The 23,895-nt window shown below is 51.4% G+C and overlaps 9 protein-coding genes across 9 annotated transcripts; 6 read left to right on the top strand and 3 right to left on the bottom strand.

Moving 5' to 3' along the window:
* Nucleotides 1-674: 674 nt before the first annotated feature.
* N7532_009424 (uncharacterized protein) lies at nt 675-2,128 on the top strand (the record flags this gene model as incomplete). Its single annotated transcript, XM_056621915.1, has 3 exons — nt 675-880; nt 957-1,726; nt 1,911-2,128. 3 exons carry the CDS (start codon nt 675-677, stop codon nt 2,126-2,128), a joined length of 1,194 nt encoding a protein of 397 aa, XP_056472721.1.
* A 2,202-nt stretch (nt 2,129-4,330) lies between these two features.
* N7532_009423 (60S ribosomal protein uL5) lies at nt 4,331-5,005 on the bottom strand (the record flags this gene model as incomplete). Its single annotated transcript, XM_056621914.1, has 3 exons — nt 4,331-4,457; nt 4,549-4,946; nt 5,003-5,005. 3 exons carry the CDS (start codon nt 5,003-5,005, stop codon nt 4,331-4,333), a joined length of 528 nt encoding a protein of 175 aa, XP_056472720.1.
* Nucleotides 5,006-5,345: 340 nt separating this feature from the next.
* On the top strand, nt 5,346-6,312 carry N7532_009422 (small nuclear ribonucleoprotein-associated protein; the record flags this gene model as incomplete). The annotated part of the gene is made up of 5 exons (XM_056621913.1): nt 5,346-5,369; nt 5,503-5,574; nt 5,636-6,020; nt 6,044-6,123; nt 6,196-6,312. The coding sequence occupies 5 exons, from the start codon at nt 5,346-5,348 to the stop codon at nt 6,310-6,312; spliced, it is 678 nt and encodes a 225-aa protein (XP_056472719.1).
* Nucleotides 6,313-7,257: 945 nt separating this feature from the next.
* N7532_009421 (pyruvate transporter MPC1) lies at nt 7,258-8,050 on the top strand (the record flags this gene model as incomplete). The annotated part of the gene is made up of 4 exons (XM_056621912.1): nt 7,258-7,330; nt 7,562-7,634; nt 7,736-7,894; nt 7,978-8,050. 4 exons carry the CDS (start codon nt 7,258-7,260, stop codon nt 8,048-8,050), a joined length of 378 nt encoding a protein of 125 aa, XP_056472718.1.
* A 656-nt stretch (nt 8,051-8,706) lies between these two features.
* N7532_009420 (putative amino acid transporter) lies at nt 8,707-11,032 on the bottom strand (the record flags this gene model as incomplete). Its single annotated transcript, XM_056621911.1, has 2 exons — nt 8,707-8,874; nt 8,939-11,032. 2 exons carry the CDS (start codon nt 11,030-11,032, stop codon nt 8,707-8,709), a joined length of 2,262 nt encoding a protein of 753 aa, XP_056472717.1.
* A 401-nt stretch (nt 11,033-11,433) lies between these two features.
* Nucleotides 11,434-15,372, top strand: N7532_009419 (putative cation chloride cotransporter; the record flags this gene model as incomplete). The annotated part of the gene is made up of 3 exons (XM_056621910.1): nt 11,434-11,920; nt 11,975-12,566; nt 12,624-15,372. 3 exons carry the CDS (start codon nt 11,434-11,436, stop codon nt 15,370-15,372), a joined length of 3,828 nt encoding a protein of 1,275 aa, XP_056472716.1.
* Nucleotides 15,373-16,249: 877 nt separating this feature from the next.
* On the top strand, nt 16,250-17,839 carry erg12 (mevalonate kinase; the record flags this gene model as incomplete). Its single annotated transcript, XM_056621909.1, has 1 exon — nt 16,250-17,839. One exon carries the CDS (start codon nt 16,250-16,252, stop codon nt 17,837-17,839), a length of 1,590 nt encoding a protein of 529 aa, XP_056472715.1.
* Nucleotides 17,840-18,411: 572 nt separating this feature from the next.
* On the bottom strand, nt 18,412-20,685 carry N7532_009417 (Zn(II)2Cys6 transcription factor; the record flags this gene model as incomplete). The annotated part of the gene is made up of 2 exons (XM_056621908.1): nt 18,412-20,553; nt 20,632-20,685. 2 exons carry the CDS (start codon nt 20,683-20,685, stop codon nt 18,412-18,414), a joined length of 2,196 nt encoding a protein of 731 aa, XP_056472714.1.
* A 787-nt stretch (nt 20,686-21,472) lies between these two features.
* Nucleotides 21,473-22,294, top strand: N7532_009416 (DUF924 family protein; the record flags this gene model as incomplete). The annotated part of the gene is made up of 2 exons (XM_056621907.1): nt 21,473-21,642; nt 21,694-22,294. 2 exons carry the CDS (start codon nt 21,473-21,475, stop codon nt 22,292-22,294), a joined length of 771 nt encoding a protein of 256 aa, XP_056472713.1.
* Nucleotides 22,295-23,895: the final 1,601 nt, after the last annotated feature.

Raw genomic sequence — 23,895 nt, 5'->3', positions numbered from 1 at the left:
AGTAGAAAGAATTTCCTTTAAAAATGATAAAGAGTATTTACCTTTCGTATTTTGAGTAATTTTTTTTTTTTTACAAAAAAAATTCTCCTAGTCAAAGTACTATTTTATGAGGATGATAAAAGTGATGTGTGAGTGAAAATGAACATTAATACAGTACATGTAATTTTATACTGGGCTTTACCCAATCAGGAACTTGGGGTGGTCCACTTAGCACAACTCTCTACTCCATACGGAGCCCTACCGACCTGAGGGTCTAGTTTGAGACATATCAGTTTTACTCTTCAATCAAGTCTAAATGGCTGAAGGAACTTCTGTCCCCATTGGGGCCAAAAAAATCTCCTAAGCTAGAGGTGACCATGGCTTGAATTAGTACATCCTAGACAGGCACCCTACGATCGCTTCCCTTCCACGACTCGAGGCCCTTTGCAATGCAACTACGGAGTATTCTAATCGCATTTTAGCGGTTCAACTAACATAAACCGCAAAATCAACTCTTTGAAAATGCCTCATCAAAACTTGGCCTCTACCTGATTTCTCGCTAAGTGGGGGATGGTTTCTATGGTTATGATTACGGATATAAATATGCTCGGTTCAACCTCAATGTATATTTTTACTTCATTCGACAAGGTCTCTTCGCTTTTATTTCTTAGCCTATTTATCTTTCAACCCTCAGGATGAAGCTATCTCCAATTCTTCTTTCTTTGCCAATCTTTGGCAATGTGGCTATTGCCGCCCCGGCCGGATACACTGTTGAAAGCCGATATGCGCCTGACCAAAGCCCCTCTGTCTCGGGTATTGCTCTAGCGGACCTCGAAAAAAGGGCAGGCTTATGCCAGAACATTGCTAAGACAATCTGGAGTGGCAAAAGATTGCTAGCAGCGTGAGTTCCGTCTACGAACTGCTTATAACTTTCTAATTTTTCTATATTGAACTGACGCCTCTCTCAATGATATTAGTGGTCTGTTTGCTACTGGCGCCACCAAGGTTGCCAAAAGTATATGTCAAAGACATGACAATAAAGAATGTGCTTTGTGGGTCGACGATATCAAAGATGTGTTCGACTTGATATTCGCTCTTACGGCAGCCGTCTCTGGGGGAGTCGCAAATCTTCCCGAGGGTACCCCGAGTCTCAATCTCAATCCAGTGGATGCACCAGGCGCGGCAGACGTCAAGCGATCGTTTGCCGGAAGCCATATGCTCACGAGCACTGGAGATGCTCTTAGACAGCACGGCTGGACTCTCGACTCTATCGAGGATATCCCCATTTCAAAAGGCAGCAACCAGGCACGGGATGATATCCCAGCCTTGATCGCTCATCACCGCCTCAAAAATATGAGAAATGTGAACGGTACCAAGGCTCACGATTACGAGCTCCACCACTTCGCTGATGGATCTTCGCATACTTTTGTCCCATTCACAAGCGGCAACGCGACGTTGACCAAGAGACATGATGGTGCGGGTGTCAAAGTTGTCTTCGCTCGTACTGGTGTTGCCGTCAGCAAGGACGAGTACGCAGGTGCTCCCGCAGCCATTGCATCTGCATGGGATGAGCACGCCGAGGCTGGTAGCAGTGACTGGTATGGTATGGCCGAGCGATCTATGGCAAATGGAGCGCAGAAGGCCGTAATTTATTGGCGTACCATCCTCGAGGCCGATGGATATGGTGAGAACTATGAGCGTCTCGATGGCTGCGGCAAAATGGGAGGTTATGTTGGACAGTACTTGGGTAATGCTTGAAGATTTATTTAGATCGTTCTGACGAATTTAGGACACTGTTCTTTACCTCAGGTAGAGGCTTCGGGCTCCCCACAATATATCGAATGATGACTTTTTTTTTGAATCAGGGTTTCATAATTCAGGCTGATGGCATAATTAAAAGGTGCAAGGGTCGATGATTGACGTCGAAACAGTGGGGGAAAAGTCTTGGGGCATTCACTTTGGGCAAACGCAAACGGGTTTCCAGAGTGACCTTCCTAAGTACAGCTCATCGGATGACCTTCCGAACACTGTTTGCTATCGGGACATCGAGCTCTTCTACCTGAGAGATCCTAAAAGCAAACGGGAAGTTCTGTGTGCTATTATCGAGTTTTGCAATCTCAAAGGTCGGCCAGAAGGTGCCGATGGGTAAGGCCGACATGCGTTCCACAAATACATAGCTTGTTTGGTGTTAATCCCTCGTCTCATTCATGCATGGGGATTACCAACCGGTGTACTGATGAAGCGATGAATAGGCCACTTCTGGTGCCATTCTTATCTGAACCTGCAGAAATGCAGGCCGAGAAAAACAGATTGAGTTAAGAGGTGATCCTTACTATATATTTCTCGTCGCGCTTGCTAGAACGCTCCAGAATCCTTTGTCGTGGCGAGGCTACCATCGTTCTCAATCGGCCTTCAAAAAGAAATATTTAATACCACCAAGAAATATCCAGCTCTCAGACCTAAATATGGATGTTGGGATCCGAACGCCGTGGACCACTTGCTCGACCCCTTGGATTGTGGCCATGAAACGGTGAATGAAACCATTCAGTTTTTTACAAGAAGATGCAGAATATGTTGCATTGGTAGGTCATCTCTGATGAACATGTAGATATACTCAATTCCGGCACTCACTGGACTTCTAGAACCAGTCAGTCGATGAGCCTTGCGGGCTTTTGATGTCTTGAAACGCGACGTGTCATAATTTTGGGAAACCAGACCGATGCAGGTTTGTAAGAGCGTTGAGGAAGCTTCATTTATAGGGATTGCCTGTAGACTCATGATGGAGCCGCCGAGTTACAGTTGCAGTTGTCAGCTAGGGCTGCAGTGGATCGCTACGGCCCGAAGGGAGATAGCGCCATAGGAAGCCACGATGGAAACACCACGGGTTCTTCAAAAAACGCCACGCTTTCTTGACAAGACTTCACGCATGTCCGTGGACTTTCCACCGTCACTCCCGAATTATCACGTATCGTTAACACCGATAAGGTCCTCGGATCGAGCCCGGGTCTGGTCACTTCTTTTTTTCTCCCTCTTGAGAGAATTGTGGGTGCTTGTGGGCACCGAAATATACGAATCCTTTTTAAAGCCATAGTGGGGCGGGTCATGTGACTCTATATACTGGATCCATGCGTCCATATGCACATGTTACCTACTCTGGGGTAACGGCAGACCAACACTACAAGAAATATCCACAGACAAATCTTCGAAATTTGCATACCAGCAATACTGCGGATGCTGCAGAGACTCCTTTGAAAGGGATCAATATAGGCACAGTCAAAATGGCGACCGACGGTTTTGATATTCATTGCCGCCCCTGCCATTTTCTCACTACTTTGACCACTTTACTTCGGTATATTCTAATAGTATTTTTGGTTCCTTGTCCGGTACAATATCCAATAATTTAGATTATCTACCGAGTCACCTATATGATGAGCTGCCTGGTCACCTTCTCTATATACTCGTCAAAAATACATATTGCAGTTCTGGCTGTGGAACAGGGCAGCTGTGGCAACTGACAAATGAACGTACCACCTGGAAAAGCCTGAGTTCGAAAATGCGACTGTTCTATTCCTGCATGGCCTATTTGGCAAATCGAATTTGTAAGGACCAATGCAGACTTTCAAAGAAGGCGGAGTGTGGGGTTAGATAGAGAACGCAAAAAAACGAAGTAAACCACTAGATGAGGATCAGTGGGGCAGTCGATGATCTAGCCAGCCCAGTCAACAAGCAAGGGCTCACCATGGGTTTGGATGCAAGTTCACAGGGCTCTTGAAGGCAGGGTGGAGGTGCGGCAAAGAGAATCGGTCTCGAGAATTCTGTTCTTACGAAATACAGGCTACGAGCTACTGCTACGCGAGAAGAAGCGACACCAGGTTCAGACAGGAAAAGACAAGAGAGAGATGGGCCAAATGGTACTCCTTCGAGACCAAGTACTAGTACAAGACAAAGTAACTTGGGGAGACCGACTCTTCGACGGTAGAATATACCAGTCAAGCGAGTTCTGGCAGACACAGACAAGTCTAGTGCCGCCATCCTTTTCAACAATGTTTATGCGGATAACAACACCTTTCGTGCAGCCTGCATTGTGAAAAGGGGAAAAAGGGGTGGTTTTGCAAGGTAGTAGATTCATGTCTCTAACACGCCTATCCTGGTTGCCGTGGTAGAAAAAAGAAAAGGGTTCAGAACACCATTACCGACGCAGGAATCGGGAGCCCAGCCGGGGTCGACGGGGTCTTCCGTCCTGGGCCGAATTTTTGTTTCGGAGAAAAATTTTTGGCTCCCTTCGATGCATCGTAAATCACAAGTTTCAACCGGGTCTCCATCCCGCTTCCCTCAACACTCGTGAAGGCATTTACCGGACAATACCGTCGAAGCGGTTCTTGAACCACTTGATGGTCTCGTTCTGGTTGATCTTGTGGTTGACACCGATGGAGGACTTGCAGCGACGGCGCTTGGCGACACGCTCACCGGGGCGGGTCCTAAAGAAATAAATTGTCAGTTCATTACCTTTGCCTTGGGCTTTCTTTGCGGTAGTGGGATCTGTTCTTTCCCACTCTGGGTGCAACTCACATGCAGCAGTAGAAGTCCATGCCGTAGATACCAATGCCGGGGTCGTACTTGATACCCAGGTCGATGTGCTCGGAGATACCGAAACCGAAGTTGCCGGTCTCGGAGAAGTTACGCTTGCGGAGCTCGTACTCCTTGACCTTCAGGCCACGCTCGAGGATCTCCTCAGCCTTGGGGCCACGGACGGTGACATGGACGGCGATCTTCTCGTTACGGCGGATACCGAAAGTACGGACGGTGTAGCGGGCCTTGGAGTAGACAGGGGTCTGACCAGACAGCTGCTCGAGCACCTTAGCGGCACGAGTAAGTCTGTCACCAGACTCACCGACCGAGATGTTCAGCACGAGCTTCTGGATGCGCAGCTCGCGCATGGGGTTGGCGCTCTTGTCCTTTCCGTCCGACTGCATGGTTGTTAGGCGACTGATTTTTCATTGGCAAGGAAGGTGGTGTAGCATACCATGGCGACTGAGTGTTGTGGCGTGGAGTGGTTGTCGACAAGATGGAGAATCTGCGAAAAGTCACAAAAGCGGTTTGTGTGGGCGGCGGTCACGGGAGTCGGAAGCGAGAGGGCTGATTAGGTAAGAGGTGTCTCCCTCAGACATTTGATCATGTGATCTTTGTTGCCTGCTGAGTCATGCAACATCCAGATTGAACTTGAGTCCGACATGAAAGCTGGAGCTCCCTCACGGATCCCCGCGTCAAGTTTCTTCATCCGTGCACCCCCCTCGAAAGAGCATCGTTGCTCTCCTCAGAGCTTTCGAGATTGCCAAGTCGCATTCGTGCGCGCCTGTCTTACGATCATGGCTCCTAAGCAGCAGCAACTGGTAAGTTTTGGTCCCTCCGTTTTCTCTCGTCATGTCCCCAATGACTGTCGCTAACTGTCCACTTTAGAAAGACCTTGTGAGTTGAATTCACGGATGCGAAATCGTTCCGCCCTTATACTAACTACTTTACCAGATCAATTACCGCATGCGAGTCTACCTTAAGGATGATCGCGAGATCGAAGGCGAGATTCTCACCTTTGATAAGGTTTGTCGCTTTTCCCACGATCCCATTGCTCGATTCCAAGCTAACACTGATCTGCTCCCAGCACCAAAACGTTGTTCTCGCCGACGCCGAAGAATTCCGCACTCCCAAGCCCCAGTCTGGCCGAAATGCTCCTGACCACCCTCCCAAGGAAAAGCGGACCCTCGGCTTGATCATCATTCGTGGCTCCCAAGTCATGTCTATCGCCGTTGTGGGCAAGCCTCCCGCTAATCCCACTGCTCGTCTTGCTACCAAGGGCCCAGGTGCTGGTGGCGCCGCTACAACTCTTGCCGCCGGCCCCGGTGTCAGCCGCCCTGCTGGTCGCGGTCTTCCCATTGGACTCACTGGTCCTGCTGCTGGTGTCGGTGGCCCTGCGCCCGCTCTTCCTAACTCTTTCCCCGGCGGTCCCCCTCCTGGCTTTGCTGGCCGTGGAGGACCTGGCGGTCCCCGTAAGTCCTGCAATCCAGCCCAGCAATCTACTCGTTTATTAACTGTCATGTTTCACAGCCGGTTTCTTCCCGCCTCCCGGTTTCCAAGGCCCTCCGGCTGCAGGTGAGTTCGGAAGCCCCATGGACTTGATCATCATCAAACCTCCAGCTCTAACCCCCGTGCGATTCTTCCCAGGTGGCCCTCCCCCCTACTAACTGGCAGCTTCCTCCCGGCTTTGCTCCTCCCCCCGGTTTCCAGCCTGGTCCTCCCGGCCAAGGTCGTGGCCACCCTCCCGGCTTCGGTGGCCATTAATCCGACAAATACTTTTCGAAAGGTTTTATGCTTCATTTGGAGCAGCCTGTTTTGCAGTCGTTGAGGAAGAAGGCGGTGCAGAGCTATGTGGAACCGATACCCTTGCGTTCAATGAATGCAAAATTCGTGCAGGCTCAATTATGTCACATTTACTGGGCAAGGCGTTGTGGCGCATGGAATGAAGGTCGTGGGTGGGAATCCAAAAAAATGAAAAACCAAAAAAAGGTCAAAAGGTTCCCCCTGTTTTCTGGACATTTAGTTCCCTGATCTTGTCTGTTAAGTGAACCAGGTGTGCACCATCACACACTGAAGCCTTGTCCAAGATCCAGAATACGATTTTTTCAAGCGCGAGTTCTATTTCCGTTCTACCGTAATGTTTTGTTGTATTTCCGGGGTTGTAGAAACTAACAGTTCATGGGCGGTACAACCATATAGCGGTACAACCATATCGATGCATTTATTGGTGGAGTGTTAAGTTGCAGCTGTTGCGTGAAATGAGTATTTTGGATGTGAAATTAAACAATTTTTTAATGATTTTCAGCACACCACGGCCAACAGCAGTAGCACCAGTCATGCATGTGGTAGTGTATTGTACACTAGTGGGCAATCGATAGGTCTTAGATATATCTGAGACAAGAGACAGGCCAATCTGCGCAGTCGCTTAGTACATTCATCGGATGGTCATACCGTTGTAGCTCCCAGTGCACGCATAACTTGACACATTGATGCAGTCAAAATCTATTTATTCTCAAGCCAAAGTCCACATGCTAACTTCTGTGGGATAATACCATCGAATTCAAAACAATAGGCGTGGTTCCGGCACAGGCCTCGTCGGGCACGTGACCCGTGGTCATCGCCGGGTGAGTCGAGTAATTCCGCACCCGCAGACCCCAACCTCAACCCTCCGACCTCTTCCAGTGCAATCTCTCCTCCCAGCAACTCGTCATGGCTGCTGCTATCAAGGCGCTGAACGCCAAGATCCGCTCCAACAAGGTTGCCGACTATGTCTGCTCAACCCGTACGTTTACCACCAGTGACAAGTTTCCCGCCGCGCTTTCCGGGCCCGAGATCGGCCAGCACGATGTACCTTAATGAAGAGGACGCTGCGCAAGATGGTGACTTGGGACCCGAGGAATTGGAGTTGAGCATTTTGACCCGAGGCCGGCAATTACCTTGCACTGTCTTCGTCGGCTCGAATACCATATGGTTAAAGCCAGAATGCTGATTTGCTGACAATCCCTCGCCGTAGACTTCTGGGGCCCTGTCTCCAACTTCGGTATCCCCTTCGCCGCTGTGATGGATACACAGAAGGACCCTGAGATGTACGTTCCGAGATCATTCCTCCCGCGAAATCTTTCACGATTGAACAATTCGTCGTCATTCGTTGGATATCTACGCCGAGTCAACGCTAACTCCTCCGCAGTATCTCCGGTACCATGACTGGCTGTCTGCTCGTCTACGCCGCTACCTTCATGCGCTACTCTCTCGCCATCACCCCCAAAAACTACCTCCTCTTCGCTTGCCACATGACCAACTTCGGTGCTCAGTCCGTCCAAGCCTACCGTTACCTGAACTACTGGAAGTGCGTTTACCCTCCACAACAAGTGCTTCGTGATATCAAGCTATGCTATCCACATTGGAAACCTGACTGACATATTTAAACAGCTGGGGTGGTCGGGAATCTCAGCTTGCTGCCAAGGCTGCAGAGGGCGCCAAGGCTGCGGAGCCCACTGCTTAACAAGGTGCATTGGGTGTGTACTTTTGATATAAATTCGCATGGACCTCATTTTCGCAGCATTGCATTTCTCAATACGCCCGCTTGTCTACTGGTTTTGAGCTCAGTCCTTGACGGACAGGAAAGAAAAAGTTGATAGAGGTTTCTATAGAGGGATTGCAGTGTTGAGAAGATGATGGAGCGAATGGGGACGGGGGTTTTCGGCTGGGAGTAAGAGTCAACCTGAGTCTCGGCCACTGTACATAGGCTATATTGTGCTTTAAATCGAGTGTTTCGAACAGCTGCTTTTCGCTTATCACTACGAGGGCTTGCGATGCAGGGATATGACCTGCTTCGCATTGTACAAACCATGACTAAGTAGTACTGGCTTGGAAGTAGAAACAACACTTGGAAGTTATGCATACAGAAGCTCTAAACTTTGAGAGTCCACGTTGAAAAGGAAAGCAGGAAGACATATGTGTACAAAAGAAGACCCAAATCATCCCATAAAAAAGCAGACGCCAAAAATACGGACAATTTGTCGAAAATTCCAAACACCAAATTTGCATAGTTATTCGCCCATGCATGTGAAACAAGAAAGGATGCCATGCGACACTCTAGTGTTGAAACAAGGATAGAAGTCATCAGACCAACTGTGGTATCCCTGGCATAGAAAACGTCTAAACGGAATCACAGTAGCCAGGGCTTGGGGCAACTTCGCCTCCAACCCAGTTTTGAAGAGTGAGTCCGGTTGTGTAAATGCAGCAGATGGTACCAAAAACAGCCAGGGTCATGTCGGCAATTGCTTGGCGTCGAGATCTGGCACAGGCTCGAAGGTGAAGGAGGGGCTATTGCGAGATAATATTTAGCAATTACCCTTTGAAATTGTAAGGAAAGAGGAAAGTGACTTACCGGGTAAACATAGATCAAGGGAACGCAAGCGAAGCTTCCGACTAGTGCGACAAACTTGTCTAGATTATCGGCACCAGCCCAAGCGACGATAGCGCACAAAATAACCAAAAAGAACCGGAAGGCATTCTTCTTCCACTTGATAAATGGGTTGTACTTGCCGCTGCGGGTGAACAGCTCATTCTCGAGGATACGGATGGCAGGGAAGAGTTGCAATGGTGTGCTCAGCAGAATCGCCAGCGAGTAAAGGAGCTGAACCACATTGACAAACTTGTCATCTTGAGGCAGGTTGAGGAGAATGACTGTCTTCGTGGCTGATCCGTAGGCAGCATAGCTCAGAGCGCCGGCCGACAGGAAGATCAAAGTAATAACAACCATGACGCCAGCAAGAACACCAGGGAACCGATGGGGCTGCTTCATCGATTCCTGGATGGGAATGATGAGACCGACACCTTCGTAGGTGAAAATCGCCGTTCCGATGAACATAGACCAGGTGGCCGGGTTAAAGTCGACGATATCCGAGATGCCGCCATTCCCAATAAGGGTATTGGCGTCGTAGTAATAGATATACAGCAGACCCAGCAGGATGAACGCGTCTGCGATGAGTGCGGTGAACCCAAGCTTGCTGATATCGCGGATTAGAGAGAGAGGCAAGAAGATGACCAGTTGCATCACCACCATGAACTTGATGTCAATGAAGGACTTGCACTTGCTCACGGCAAGGACAAACGCCTGCAGGTTTTGTGAAACGAAAACGATATATGCCGAAACGAATCCCAACTGACTCAGCACAATCGATCCCAGGATGATGCGTCGCATGTGTTTCCCGTACAAGATTCCGCCAATGTCACCAAAGGAGCCTTCGATCTTCATGCGAGTATTTACTAGCAGGATAAAGGCATAGTAACTCAGACACGAGACTCCCAGCAGCACCATGCTGCTGAACAGCATACCTCCGTTCAAGAATGCGCGGGGTAAGAATAAAATTCCAGTTCCCACAAAAGACTTGAGGAGCAACATGACCGCACCGGTTGTGGTAGTGTTGCCAGCAGGGGCACGCTGTTTATGCTTGCGCTTTCGACGACCGGCAATGTCCCCTTGAAGCAGTGCAGCATCTTCCCCAGACTGTCTGCTTTCATCTTGCTCATCCCAGGTGTCCGATGAAAAGTACTCATCTGGACCAAGCACCTCATCATCTTCCTCTAACTCCTCACCGGCAAAATGACCATAAAGTGTTAAAAACTCGATGAAGCTTGTCGTGGGAAGTTGAGGAGGTGCTGGAGCTCCTCCCGTAGTTGACCCTTGAGTACTTCCACGATGCGGGCTTCCCGCCGTTCTACGCAGGAAATCTCGACGGAAACCACCAGGAACCCGAATCGTGTGGATATCTTCTGTCTCTACCTCAGGGGTAGGCCGACTGACGCTGAAACTCTTGCTGCGGGCGAAACGACCTGCGGCCTCAGCCTCCGCATCCTCGGCCCACTTATACACTTGCCGGGTGATATCCCCACCCTGGAGCTGCAAGCTGGAGAATTCGTCGTCGCCGATGCTGGTCCCCAGCTCCGAGGGGGCGTCTCGGTTTTCCGAGACATTCGGTGGCATAACCAGATGTCTCCTCACAATTTCCGGATCTTCAAATGGTGCCGGCCCATTTGACTCGTAGTCGTTCTTGGTGTCGAAGGAGCCATATTGAGAGCCTACAGGTCGGTTATCGTGAACCGCTTGCAGCGCGGGGGACGCAGCCACCCGGGATGGAGTCCCGAAGTTCGGGGGCGAGCGGCCGAAGCTCTCTTGCAGCTGAGAAGCAATCATGGACTGACCGGGACCCGGGAGCGAGGACGGGTTGTCCACATATCGGAAATTTTGTTCGGTGTTGAAGGCGGTGTTGGTGTTTGATATGGAGACGGAGCGGTTGGCGGGGACTCCTGGTCGAGATGAAAGCGAAGTCCCCAGCGATGGCGAAGGGATCGGCGACGCAAGTCGAGCAATCGAGGCCTGTCGGTTTGCCTCCGGCGCCGGCGACGTGGATCGAATGGACGAGGTGGAAATAGGCATCGACCGGGGCGGGTTCAATGAGGAGCTCTCTCCGTTGTCCATGGTCAGGGGTCAGGTCGACTGGCGACTCTCAACGGGCATCAGTTCAAGGTGTAGCCAAGAATCCCGACGCATGAGCGGTTCAGGTACGTGCAAGATGACTCCGAATGCAGAAGCTCGAAGCGTCACAGTACGAGTCGGAGAGTGACAGCTGACAAGTCCGCCTCGAGGAAGCGACCAGCCCGATCGACAGTTTGCACTGTTTGCAAGTTTGTGGCTCCCCGCGTTATCTTCCAATCGCAGTTCGTCACCGACGCGCTGTGACGCAGGTGGTGAGGTCCTTGCGAGTCTGCTTTCGCCTCTTATTTCTTTTGCTGAGATCGATTGGGGTCGGCGGTGGTGTTTCCTGGCCTTCAAAGCTCCAACTTGAGTGTCTCGGTCGTCCAAGGTGCAGAGATACCGTGATGTCTCGTCGACGCCCGAACTTCTCGACTCGCACCGCCGAAGAAGACGTCTCTCGTCTCGACCCGAATGAACACGGAGATACTACAGGCGAAGGAGGGGGACTGCTGCATTGGCCATCCAATATTTGGCCTCGGCACCACGAAGTGAACCCGACACAGCCCGCAGAAAGCCGCCGTACTTCTACCCCGACAACCTTCCTCGGGGGACTAACGCGATGGTGGAACAAAGGAACAGAAGCTGAATATGAACGTCAAGACAATGGTGATCATGAGGTATCCCAACTATCCCTATCGGCAGGGCCCCTCCGCGATTCCAGCGCGGATAAGAAGGACAAGAATGGACATCGGCATCGGGCAGCAGAGGAGACAAAGAAACTCGGTACATTCTCTGGAGTCTTCGTGCCCACAACATTGAATGTGCTGAGTATTCTTATGTTCCTGCGTTTCGGCTTCATTTTGGGTCAGGCAGGGCTACTCGGCATACTGGGTGAGTGTGGTCGGTGCGTACATAGCTCGGAGTGGGACTAAAAGGAGTATTCAGGACTGCTGGTGGCCTCATACATGATTAACCTAGTGACTACGATGTCTCTATCTGCAATCGCGTCTAATGGTACTGTCCGAGGTGGAGGTGCCTATTACCTGATCTCGCGATCGCTCGGCCCCGAGTTCGGTGGATCTATCGGCATCGTGTTCTATCTGGGATATGTCTTCAACACCGGTATGAACGCGGTCGGTTTGATCGACTGCTTTGCGGAGAACTTCGGTAGCAACCGTGGTTCCATGGCCAATTTCCTCCAAGAGGGCTTTTGGTGGCAGTATCTGTGGGGAACTGTCATCCTGGTTCTCTGTACGGCCATCTGCCTGGCAGGAAGCTCTATTTTTGCAAGAGCGAGCAATGGTCTTCTTGTGATTCTTCTCGTCGCGACATTCAGCATTCCGCTATCCGCCATCTTCATGAAGCCATTCTATTCCCCAAGGGAGCGCGTGGAGTTCACGGGTCTAAGCTTGCAGACCCTGATGGAGAATCTCAAGCCCCACCTCACGAAGGGTGCGGCGGGTAGCCAGTTGAAGGGGAGGGAAAACTTCCAGGATCTCTTCGGCATTCTGTTCCCTGCGACTGGAGGTATCTTTGCGTAAGTCAACAAGATTTCTTCAGTGTCTAAATGTACTTTCGCTAACGTCCATGCTAGTGGCGCAAGCATGTCAGGCGATCTGAAGCATCCGAGCAAGGCAATCCCCAAGGGTACTCTGTCAGGCCTTGCCCTGACCTTCATTACGTACGCACTGGTGATTGTTGCAATGGCTTCTTCCATTACCAGGCAATCTTTCTATAACAATGCGAACGTGATCCAAGTCGTGAATGCCTCTGAAAGCCTCATCCTCCTGGGAGAATTTGCGACTAGCTTCTTCTCCGCACTCATGGGAGTTATTGGTTCCGCAAAGCTTCTTCAGGCAATCGCCCGAGACAGCCTGCTTCCCGGACTCAGTGTGTTCAGTCAAGGCACCAAGAAGAGCGACGACCCCGTTTTTGCCATTATAGTCACCTTCGTCTTTGCCCAGATCACAATGTTGTTCGATATTAATCGTATCGCCTCCTTCGTGACCATGGCTTATCTGATGACTTTTCTCGTGACAAATCTGGCTTGCTTCCTATTGAAAATCGGATCAGCTCCCAATTTCCGGCCATCTTTCCACTACTTCAACTGGCAAACTGCTGCTACAGGGACAGTTGTGAGCGGAGTCAGCATGTTTTTTGTGGATGGTTTATATGCCGGTGGATGTGTGGGTATTCTCGTCATCCTCTTCCTCTTGATCCATTATACCTCGCCGCCCAAGTCCTGGGGTGATGTCAGTCAGAGTCTGATTTACCACCAAGTGCGCAAGTATCTGCTTCGTTTACGGCAGGAGCACGTGAAATTCTGGCGCCCTCAGATCTTGCTTTTCGTCAGCGATCTGGACCGACAATACAAAATGGTCTCTTTCTGCAACTCCCTGAAGAAAGGAGCTTTGTTTGTCCTGGGCCATGTCTTGGTTACCGATGACTTCTCCGCAGCTGTACCAGAGGCTCGTCGCCAACAAACGGCATGGACCAAGTACGTCGAGTACTCCAAAATCAAAGCATTCGTCAACATCGCTATCTCTCCCGCCGTTGAATGGGGCATGCGGAACATCGTGCTCAACTCCGGACTGGGAGGTATGAGGCCAAACATCGTCGTTATTGATCAGTATAGGGAAGATCAATCATTAGTCGAAAGTTTGTCTCTTAGCAGCAACCGCAGGGAGTCTTCAAAATCCCGGCGAAGATCATCCGTCCTGGGATCTCGGTTTGACAGCTCGGACGCCGAATTGCCCGATAAAGGCATGGACTGCAAAAGCTACGTTACCATCCTGGAGGATCTGCTTTTCAAACTCCGCATCAATGTTGCCGTCGCTAAGGGCTTCGAGCATCTGGAATTACCTGATCCACATGGACGTCACACCAAGAAGTACATTGACCTGTGGCCAATTCAGATGTCTGCAGAGCTTGGTGCGGACATCGAGAGCAAGAAGAATGTTCTGACTACGAACTTTGACACCTACACCCTGATTCTTCAACTGGGTTGTATTCTGAACACGGTGCCCTCGTGGAAGAAGACATATCGATTGCGAGTTGCTGTGTTTGTTGAGTACGAAACCGACATTGCAGATGAGCGTGGACGAGTGGAAGCTCTTCTCGAAAAATTACGCATTCAGGCCGAGGTTCACGTCTTCTGGCTTGCCTGCGGGAATCTCAAGGCCTATCGTGTCATTGTCAATGGTGACACCTCGCCCGAAATGGCCGATGCCCAGGAGAATGTCCACATCGTCCTCAAAAAGGAGGATTGGTGGCAGGGAGTCACAAAAGCTCGCAACCGCTTCCAGCACATGCAGGAGCAAGAGACCGCAGGTGACGATCTGCACCTCGACCGCGTGTCGACGTGGCAAGGCCCGACCAGCCAAGACAGTGGGAACAGACCCTTGCACCAGCGTGTCACTGGATTGCGGAGGTTGATTTCGAAGCGCCGACGATCCGTCTCCAGTTTCCGGGCTCTGGGCAGCGTTAGTCTAGGCATGCAGACCCACCGTTTGCTCGATGCCTTTGTCGACTACGACGGCGACAACTCGTCGAGTGAGAGTAGCGATGACAGCGATCTTGATCATTATGCCGATGACCCTGACATCGATGAGGATGAGCAAAGAAGCCTTGCGCCCACCGAGACGGCCAGCAGCCGCAACGACAACGAGAATTCCGGCCCGCTGCGGCCAAGAGGCCGGTCCAAGAGCGACGACCGCTGCCCCAGCCTGAGCCCGTCTCCCCACCGACCTGTCCAGTCCAGGTCGTCGCCCCGCCATGAATCTTCCGCCAGCCAAACGGTTCCTTTGATCATCGAAACCGGAGACGACGCCTCGCCGAAAAGCCAGCCCACGGCGCGTCCACCCATCAGCCGAAATGCCTCTAGTAATCGGTTCAGCTCGTCACCTATCCCCGAAGCCCGGGTCAACACAGACGAGGGCGCTGGCCCTAGTATCATGTTTGCCGCCAACGCCTCCCCGCCGCGATTCCAGAACAAGCTGCCGGTGGACTCCATCTATGCGCGTCATCCCTCCGCGCCTTCGCCGACCTCTCCCAGTGCGCAAAGTAGCCAGACGGCATCGGGCTTCCCGGGCCCCGCTTCCGTACCGTTGTCCTTCAACGATCTTCCTAGCCGGGCCCAGCATCTGATTCTTAACGAGCTAATGGTGCAGCAAAGCAGTGACACAGCCGTGATTTTCACGACGCTGCCGTCGCCGGTCGAGGGGACTTCGAAGAGCGAGGAGGACTCCGCCTCGTACCTGAGTGACCTGGCAGTGCTGTGGCAGGGACTCCCGCCGTGCCTGCTTGTGCACAGCAACAGCATGACCGTAACGATGAACCTGTAACATTTTGATACATAGCGTGTGGATTGTCATATCATTGTCATATCATTGTCATATCATTGTCATATCATTGTTATGGAGTAAATACAATTTTTGTCTGGTTTTTATTTCCACTGCAGTATGTAGTGCCTGTTAGTACACTACCCTAGGGTAGCTAGTTCATGTACAGGTATCCTAGGGCATATACAATTATAGTAATACCAACTGGGTGTCACCTCGGATCGGCTAGACGCGATGAAGAACGATTGGAAGGCAAGCTGCAGGTCTACGCCACCGGGGATCAGCGGGTCGAGGCAGGAACAAGCTACTTATTATGTATGCCTAGGGGCTAGTGGTAAGTATATCCTATTCTTAGTGTTTAAGTACAAGCCACATTAATGTCTTTGTTACAGAACTTATGCAGGTGTATACATGTACGTGAGTGTACTATAGGATATTTGGTCGCCTAGGATTGCCCTAACTACCTTCCCAATCAATGAAACAGCGTAACAGCGGTTGGACCCCCACAAAGCCAGCGCCTCTAGGGTACCAAACTGCCGAGTTCTCATTAGCAACGTAAACTAAACCAAAAAAAAGAAATGACATTTGCCTCCGCTAAACCAATCCGCCGCCCCGCTGACCAATGCGCAATGTACCCCTCCGGATTGGGTCCTCGCGTGCCGTGGGATACCCCGTAGCTGGGAGCACTGATTACTATTCCATCCTGCGACGTTGCCCAAAGCAAACAACAGCCCGGAGTAATTGCTGTGGCTGTTCTCTACGAGTTGGCTGCAGAGTGCGCGCAATGCCCATGTCCTCGTCCACCTGCCCGCCGCCCCCTTGCCGTTAAATCACTGCGCCCCCGCCGCCCCCTTTCCTCCTCCCCATTTCCTTTCTGGCCATGTCCGCTGCCAGCGCCCGTCAATTGAACGGCAGCGTCAGAGGTCCCTCGACTGCTCGTCGCCCAGTAGCACACTTCGACGACACGCTGCACACCAGTTTGCCCGATCGCTCCCTGTCCGCCATGAACGGCCACGGCGACCACCTCGACTCCGACAGCGCCTCCTCGTCCACCAGCTCGACCACCACCAACGGCACAAAGCCGCGCCGGCCCAATATGTCTCGCAAGGCCTCGTCGCCCATGGCCCCGGCCTTTATGGTCTCCGCACCGGGCAAGGTCATTGTGTATGGGGAACACGCCGTCGTGCACGGCAGGGCTGCCCTGGCCGCCGCCATCTCGCTCCGCTCCTATCTTCTCGTCACAACTCTTTCCAAGTCTCACCGCACCATCACATTGAACTTCCGCGACCTGGGCCTCGCTCATACCTGGAACATTGACGAGTTGCCGTGGGACATCTTCCAGCAACCGTCCAAGAAGAAGTTCTACTACGACCTCGTCACGGCATTGGACCCCGAACTCGTCGCGGCCATCGAACCTCACCTGGAGGGCGTCTCCAAGGGCGTCCCTGACGAACAGCGCAAGAACCACGTCCGCTCCGCCTCCGCCTTCCTCTACCTCTTCCTCTCTCTCGGCTCCAAGCAAAGCCCCGGCGCAATCTATACCCTCCGTTCCAACATCCCCACTGGCGCAGGCCTCGGCAGCTCCGCCAGCGTCTGCGTTTGCCTCAGCTCCGCACTCCTCCTCCAGATTCGCACGCTCGCTGGCCCCCATCCTGATCAACCGCCCGAGGAAGCAGAAACTCAAATTGAGCGGATCAATCGTTGGGCCTTTGTTGGCGAGCTTTGCATTCATGGCAACCCCAGTGGTGTCGACAACACAGTAGCCGCAGGCGGCAAAGCCGTAATCTTCAAACGTTCAGATTACCTCAAACCCCCGGACGTCACCTTCCTCCCCGATTTCCCCGAACTGCCCCTCCTCCTCGTGGATACGCGCCAGTCCCGCTCAACCTCGACTGAGGTCGCCAAGGTCGGCGAGCTGAAGAAAGCGCACCCTATCGTGACTGAATCCATTCTCGACGCCATTGACCAGGTCACCTGCTCTGCGCACAGTCTCATCGAGTCCCCCAATTTGGACAGCAACCCCCAGAGCACGATCGAACATTTCGGTACCCTCATCCGCATCAACCATGGCTTCCTCGTCTCGCTGGGTGTCTCGCACCCGCGTCTCGAGCGGATCCGCGAATTGGTCGACTACGCCGACATTGGCTGGACAAAGTTGACGGGAGCCGGCGGTGGTGGCTGTGCGATTACCTTGCTCCGTCCAGACGCGAAGCCCGAGGTGGTACGCGAGTTGGAATCCAAGCTGGCCGAGGAAGGTTTCACCAAGTACGAGTCCACTCTAGGCGGAGACGGCGTCGGTGTACTGTACCCAGCCGTCCTGCGTAACGGCTCGGACGAAGAGGGCGGCGAGGAGATCGACCAGCAGAAATTTGAGAACGCAGACGGCCCCGAGGGCATCGAGAGACTCGTTGGTGTTGGCACCCACGAGAAAAGAGAGGGCTGGAAGTTCTGGAAACGCGCTACGCAATGAGCGTCCCAGTTCTGCCTCTTTGTCTCCCATCCTTCCCTCTTATATGAGATTTTTCAGGCCTCACGACCTTCGTTGAAGGTTGCTTGGTACTAACTTTCCATTCTGTCCCATTCTGTGTACACATTACCCTCTATTGCATTATACACCCCTTTTTCCGAACCTCTCGAAGTCATGTCAATGATTCGTTGACGTCTTGCTTTTTTGTTTCTTCGGACTTTGTTGTTCTCTACTACTACTACTACTACTACTACTACTACTACTATTTATAACAAAAACCTTTCGGGTCTGGCATGTGCATGTCTGGCGCTGGTGTCTGTCCATTTTGGGGTGGGCTGTGCGCGATACTTAATACAATTCCACTTGAGATGACTTGTGAATGCAGTAATAGTACGTACTCTAGGTTAAGTCTTAAGAGAAAGCAGACTATGCTGTGTATGTTCCAATCTATTGCAAATTCGTAGCTCATTCATCGTAACTGGACTTGCTTTGGTACCCGAGCAGGGTGGAACGTGTCCTCCCGTATCTGTTGAAAGCTCATATTTACTTGTACTACATGTAAGACGGGTACAAAATCAACCCATCGTAGTCTCCCACCCCTTCTCAATCATAATATCAATCCAGTACGCATCCGTCTCCCCGGCATCCATCCGCTTCCAAACCTCCTTCACCAATTTCAGACAGACATTAATCGGTTTCGGCGGAAGGACATGCATGAAGGAGGTGAGACGGCCCAGGATGAATCTTCTTGTGCGAGAGACTTCGATGGCGTCCATCGAAATACTGGGTGTTTCATCCTGGTCCTCGGGGCCGTTTGAATTGGTCGGATATTCGGGGTTGAGGTTTGGATTCTGATTATTTTGATGGGAGGGTTGTTCAGTGTGGGCGGATGGGTGTGGGAGGCGGAGTTCGCTGCTTGCCGCGACGAGGAGGAGAGGTTGGAGACATCTTGTGCGGGATTCAAGGGGGATGGTTTTGAGTCGGGAGAGGGTTGTTATGGCGAACTCGGTAAGCCAGTTATTGTATAGTGATTCGGTGTCCGTGTCCGTGTCGGGCTCTGGATCTGCCGGGGCGGTGGTGAAGGTATTAGATGTTGTGGAGGGAGAGGTTTGGGTATTGTGAGCTCGACCGGGATTTCCGCTTGTGTGATTGTGATTATGGTGTGTGTCGCAGAAATCCGTTGACATATTCATGCTGTCTAGATCGATTGGGAAGAATGGGTCTCGGGTCGCTGCTGATCCGGGAGTTGGGAGGCGGTTGCGGAGGAGGTCTGGGAAGACTCGGTATAGTTGCATCAGTCCGATGCAGCGGTATACTTCGGCCATGGTGAGAAGGTGCCAAACGGGTGTTTCGTCGTCGCCCGGGGAGACAATCTCTGCCTCAGTCGGATGGGCGAGGCCAAGGAGTCTCTCTTCAAGTTCCCGGGCCTTCTCAATGGCCACCTGAGCGCGGGTGATTTCCTCCTGTGAGGTGAATCTCCGGCTTCGAATGCGTTTGCGCTCACGTCGGACGAGTCGGCCTACCTCGTGGACGGTGAACTGCGTGTCGCGGGCAATGCCAGTCCATGGGTGTGGAACTCGTTGGAGAACGAGAGATTCACCCATTGAAGAAGCACGCGAGTCGTCGGAGAAGACCATATCGTTATCAGCAACGAAGGAAAGGAGCATTTCCCAATAGATGAGAGCTTCTTCGAAAAAGCGGTAGTTGTTACTGCTGCTTTTGATAAAGTCATTTTGATATTCGTGGCTATTGGAGCCTATGGTGTTGATTTGTTTGCGGAGAAGGTTGAAGAAAGAGACGCCTAGATCTTTGGGGTCATGCCAGCTTGCAGTTTGTCCGAGCATGAGCAAGGCGAGAAGCGCCTTATCGTCCATGACTGCTTCACGGGTGATGATGTCGACGGCCTCATCGCGCATCTTGCGGCCCATCGGCCCAAATTGTGGGAAATCATTCACGAGCGTAGCAGCGGCCATACTTTGCATAGTGCGGCACATGGCTAGCGACGAGCCCCAGAGTCGAGAGACTGTGGTGCGGAATGGATTCATCTGGCTGTCGTAGCTGGAGAATAGTGCTGCCACCTCCTTGAAATAATATTCGATCAACGTCCATGACGGATTATTCAGTAGACGAGAGATAGACATGAAGTCTCGAGAGCTTGACTGTTGGGGAGCAGGCGGATAGCTGCGTACGATGGCCGATGGCGAGAAGTCTCGGTATATACTGGTGCTGCAGCCTTGTTCTTCGCCATGAGCCGGACCGATCAACGATAGGAAGTGCGACAGGTCTGCAGTTGTATCGCCTGAGGACACAAAGTCATGAACAGCTTCCTGAGCCTGTGTAAAAGCCGAGGATGAGGTGATCGGAGACGTTGGACATAGATCCGTGAGTTCAGGCAATGATCCACTGCCGGGCAGATCCCACAGGTTGTCACAGAGACCAAGGGGCCCATCAAGGCTAAAGCTGGACGGATCAGGGTTGTGCGGAGGCCCCGCATTGGCATCTCCAAAAGACAGTACCTCCTCTGACAATCCAGAAGGCAACTTCGCAGGGCCTTGAGCTTGCGAGGTCGCAGGACTTGCAGCCTTGCCATCGGACGAAGCACCAGGACTGGGCTCATCATACTTGGTTACCCAACGCAAGGATTGAACGTAGCCGGGGCATCGGACCCCCAGGCGGGTGCAGCGGTTGCAGTGAGGCTTCTCCTCTCCACATTTGACCTGTTGATCCGGGGTTAGCAGGGTCAGGTCGTTGAGTGGGAGTCACATCTTGATCACGATCCGAGGACCACCACGCACCCGCTTACTCTTGCACCGGGCACACCCGTTGCGTGACTTCTTGACTCGCCGCATCACGCAGGTTGATGAGGAAGAGATCCGACATGGGCCGCGTTAGCGTTCAAGTTGGCCGCCCGCGTAAAATGCGGGGAGGCGCTAAGCTTGTCGCGAGATAACGGGAAAGTTTTGCCTTTTTCAGCCGCCGCGCAGGTCGAGGCTGCAGGATGGACTTGTCATCCAGCAGGATTTCCTGCTGATCTGCTGTCTTATCTAGAGACGAATTATGTAATCCTATCATTCTCTGATTTAACTAGGGCAATATACTCGATAGTGATAGAAATTGAGCGAAAATCAGGTAAAAATTGACATGTTTACTCACTGCACAACCACAAATGGTATTCTTAGCCTTTGCCGACAATGGTGCCATTCCGACTAAAAGAATGACGAGGCAAGTTTACTCCGTTTTCTACATTTCACTCACCCGAATCATGAATGTTCAAGTCGAGTGGAATGCGTCGTCTTCTCGCGGTCTTGGCCTCACATCACGTGTGGCTCCCGTGACGGGACTCGGCGGACGACGACGCAAGTTGGTCCTTCAAAGTACTCAGTAACTTATGGCCCACCTGTTACGACCGAGCAGGGTAAGCGTCAGCGAATTGTCCTTGAGTTCTGAAACAAGAGCTAACAGGAGCAGTTCCCCGCGAGGAAAACTTGCCAATTGAGCCTGTCACAGAAATCATCATTGCTGCAACCAGGGTCTATCTCTACATCTCCTCGGAGACAAGCTTCCAGGCAACCCCAGGTGCATGACAAAATCAGACCTGCATTTATCCAGCGGTTCTTTCATTCATCTACGTCGACCATGGCAAACACAGCAGCGGCGCTAAAGCGGACCATCACCCCTGCGCTCCTCGATGATATCCGGAGCTTCTGGTTCGCGCATTTCAGCAACGAGGATGCGTTGATCCTTCCGGGACAAACTGAAATGATGAAGTGGTTTACAAGAGACTCTGAATTTGACGAAGCTTGCATGTAAGTCATGATTCCTCTATAAACCTCGACAAGCCAACTCACACCTCCCAGTTCCCAATTTCAACCAGCCTTGGAGGCCATTCTTGCTTCCAATGCATCCGCATCAGATATTCTAGATGCAGTTGACCATAGTTCACCTTTGGTATGGCTTAGCCTGGTCATCCTATTAGACCAGGTACCCCGAAACTGCTACCGGGGCGACGCATCGAAGATCGTCTTCAACCGCTTTGACCCGCTCGCGCAAGGGATCGCTCTACGCGCCATTGAATCCAGTGTCCCCACGCAGTCATCATACATGCGTTATCGACTTGCGTATCGATTCTGGTTCCATCTGCCTCTGATGCACTCGGAAACTCTTGCTATTCACGAGCAGGCTATGAAAGTTCACGAGGACACTGCCAAGGACGTTGAAGAACTCTTCCAGAAGGATGTTGCAACCCTCAGTGAAGACGAACAAAAATGCTACTCTATCCTCTTTGCAAAGAAGGATGCCGTGCGAGCATATGTGAATAACATGTTGGATTTTGAGAGGAGACACAAGGTTATCATTGAGCGGTTTGGTCGCTATCCACATCGCAACCAAGCGGTTGAAAGAGAGTCGACCAAGGAAGAGATTGAATATTTGAAGAATGGCGGAGAGACATTCACCTAAATCTACATACAAACCCTGGTGCAAATGGTGTTGGATGACTCTTGAGCTTCGTATGTGAATACCAAACCATCTCTCAATTTTACCAAAAGCCGCTCTCCGTTTCTCCAAACACCCTTGATATCGGAGAGAGCATCAATAGAGTCCATTGGATTCCTTGATACCAGCACAAGATCTGCTAGTCCGCCCTCTTCGATCCTGCCACGATCAGAGAACCCAAATCGGACTGCGATTTTTGAGATTGCCGAAACCAGAGCCTCAGGAGGAGTAAAGCCACACCAATTAACATAATCTCACAACTCATCATGAACCGAAGCACCGGCCCGAGTACCCTTTATATGAGTCTATGTATCGCTTCCACTAAAAAAAAGTCAGAATAGCAGCACCGAAAGTCCAAGTGCCATGAGAAATATTACCAAACAATTCGATGCCAGCTTCTTTCAAAGCATGCACCTGTTCGTATGCTGCCTCGATAGAAACACCCTGCTTTTTGATATAGAGGCGCCCGCACATGTGGTCCCTCTCATCGGGCTGAAGGTTATCTAAGAACTTTCTCGCGACTTTCTTTCTCCTCGCCAGTTAAAGATGCAAGTATTGCCAGAGTGGGAATTAGAAAAGTGTTGTTTTTTGTTGACAGGCTCCAATGAAGCATGTGCGGACCATCGGACCCCGCCTCCTGGACACTGAGCATGAAGTGGTTGTTTGTAGCATGGGCCAGTGTTATCATATTTTTCTTGTGGGCCGTGCCCACGATGCATTTCTGAAGCTCTAATGAAGGCGTTGGAACTGGGACTTCCGGAAAGAGAGAGCAATCGCCTGACCGTTCTCTTGCATGAGCTTGATGAAGCTAGGATAAAATGATTAGCAGGACGTGCATTCAAATGTGCGTCTTGTTCAGTTTATCTGGCACCAGCTGCTTGATTTCTCTTAACAAATGCCTTAACCGATGATCTATCGACTAGGTTTGATCATTCCGAAATGCGATCCTCGATCTGTACCTCATCAGGGACTTGCCTCTCAAGACTTTTCGAAAAATGCACATCGGAACCTTGAGATATCAGTCTAACGATTGCAGATGGCCGTTCGTCCTTTACAGTAGCGCCAAACACGCAGACTTGACATCGGCAACTTCATTTCGCTCACGTGCTACCATATGGACTTCCTTAAACCAGTCAGGCTCATTGTGCAAGACCAACACAGGGATGACTCCATATTGAAGGGCTGTTTTCGGCATATCAAGATCCCGAAAGACAGGAGCGTGTGTGTCGATGAGACCGGAAGCAGTGTGCAGCCAGCGGCATCGATTGCATTGCAATTCGGAGGTATTGGTAAATTCTCTTTCCGAGAAAATTTGTTGAACGCGACCGAGTTCAAGGAAAGTATGCCTGCACTCGGTTATGACTGAGACTCTGTCGAAGTACGTCCATTCGTGATCAGAGTTGCCGGTATTTTTCAGGAAAGGAATCAAACGTGCTATGGCGTTTGAGCGGCCTAATAATCATCGCGAGGCTGTTTCCCTTTGCGCAGAGCCAAAAAGACACTTTGTTTCTTTTTATTGTCTTAAGATGCATGTGCGAAATACTATGAACGGTGCGAAATCCTCA

The sequence above is a fragment of the Penicillium argentinense genome (assembly GCF_028826775.1).
Source record: "Penicillium argentinense strain IBT 30761 chromosome Unknown utg000009l_segment0_segment0, whole genome shotgun sequence".
NCBI lineage: Eukaryota > Fungi > Ascomycota > Eurotiomycetes > Eurotiales > Aspergillaceae > Penicillium > Penicillium argentinense.
Note: the sequence above shows the minus strand (reverse complement) of the source record. Positions and strands in the feature narration are given on the sequence as shown.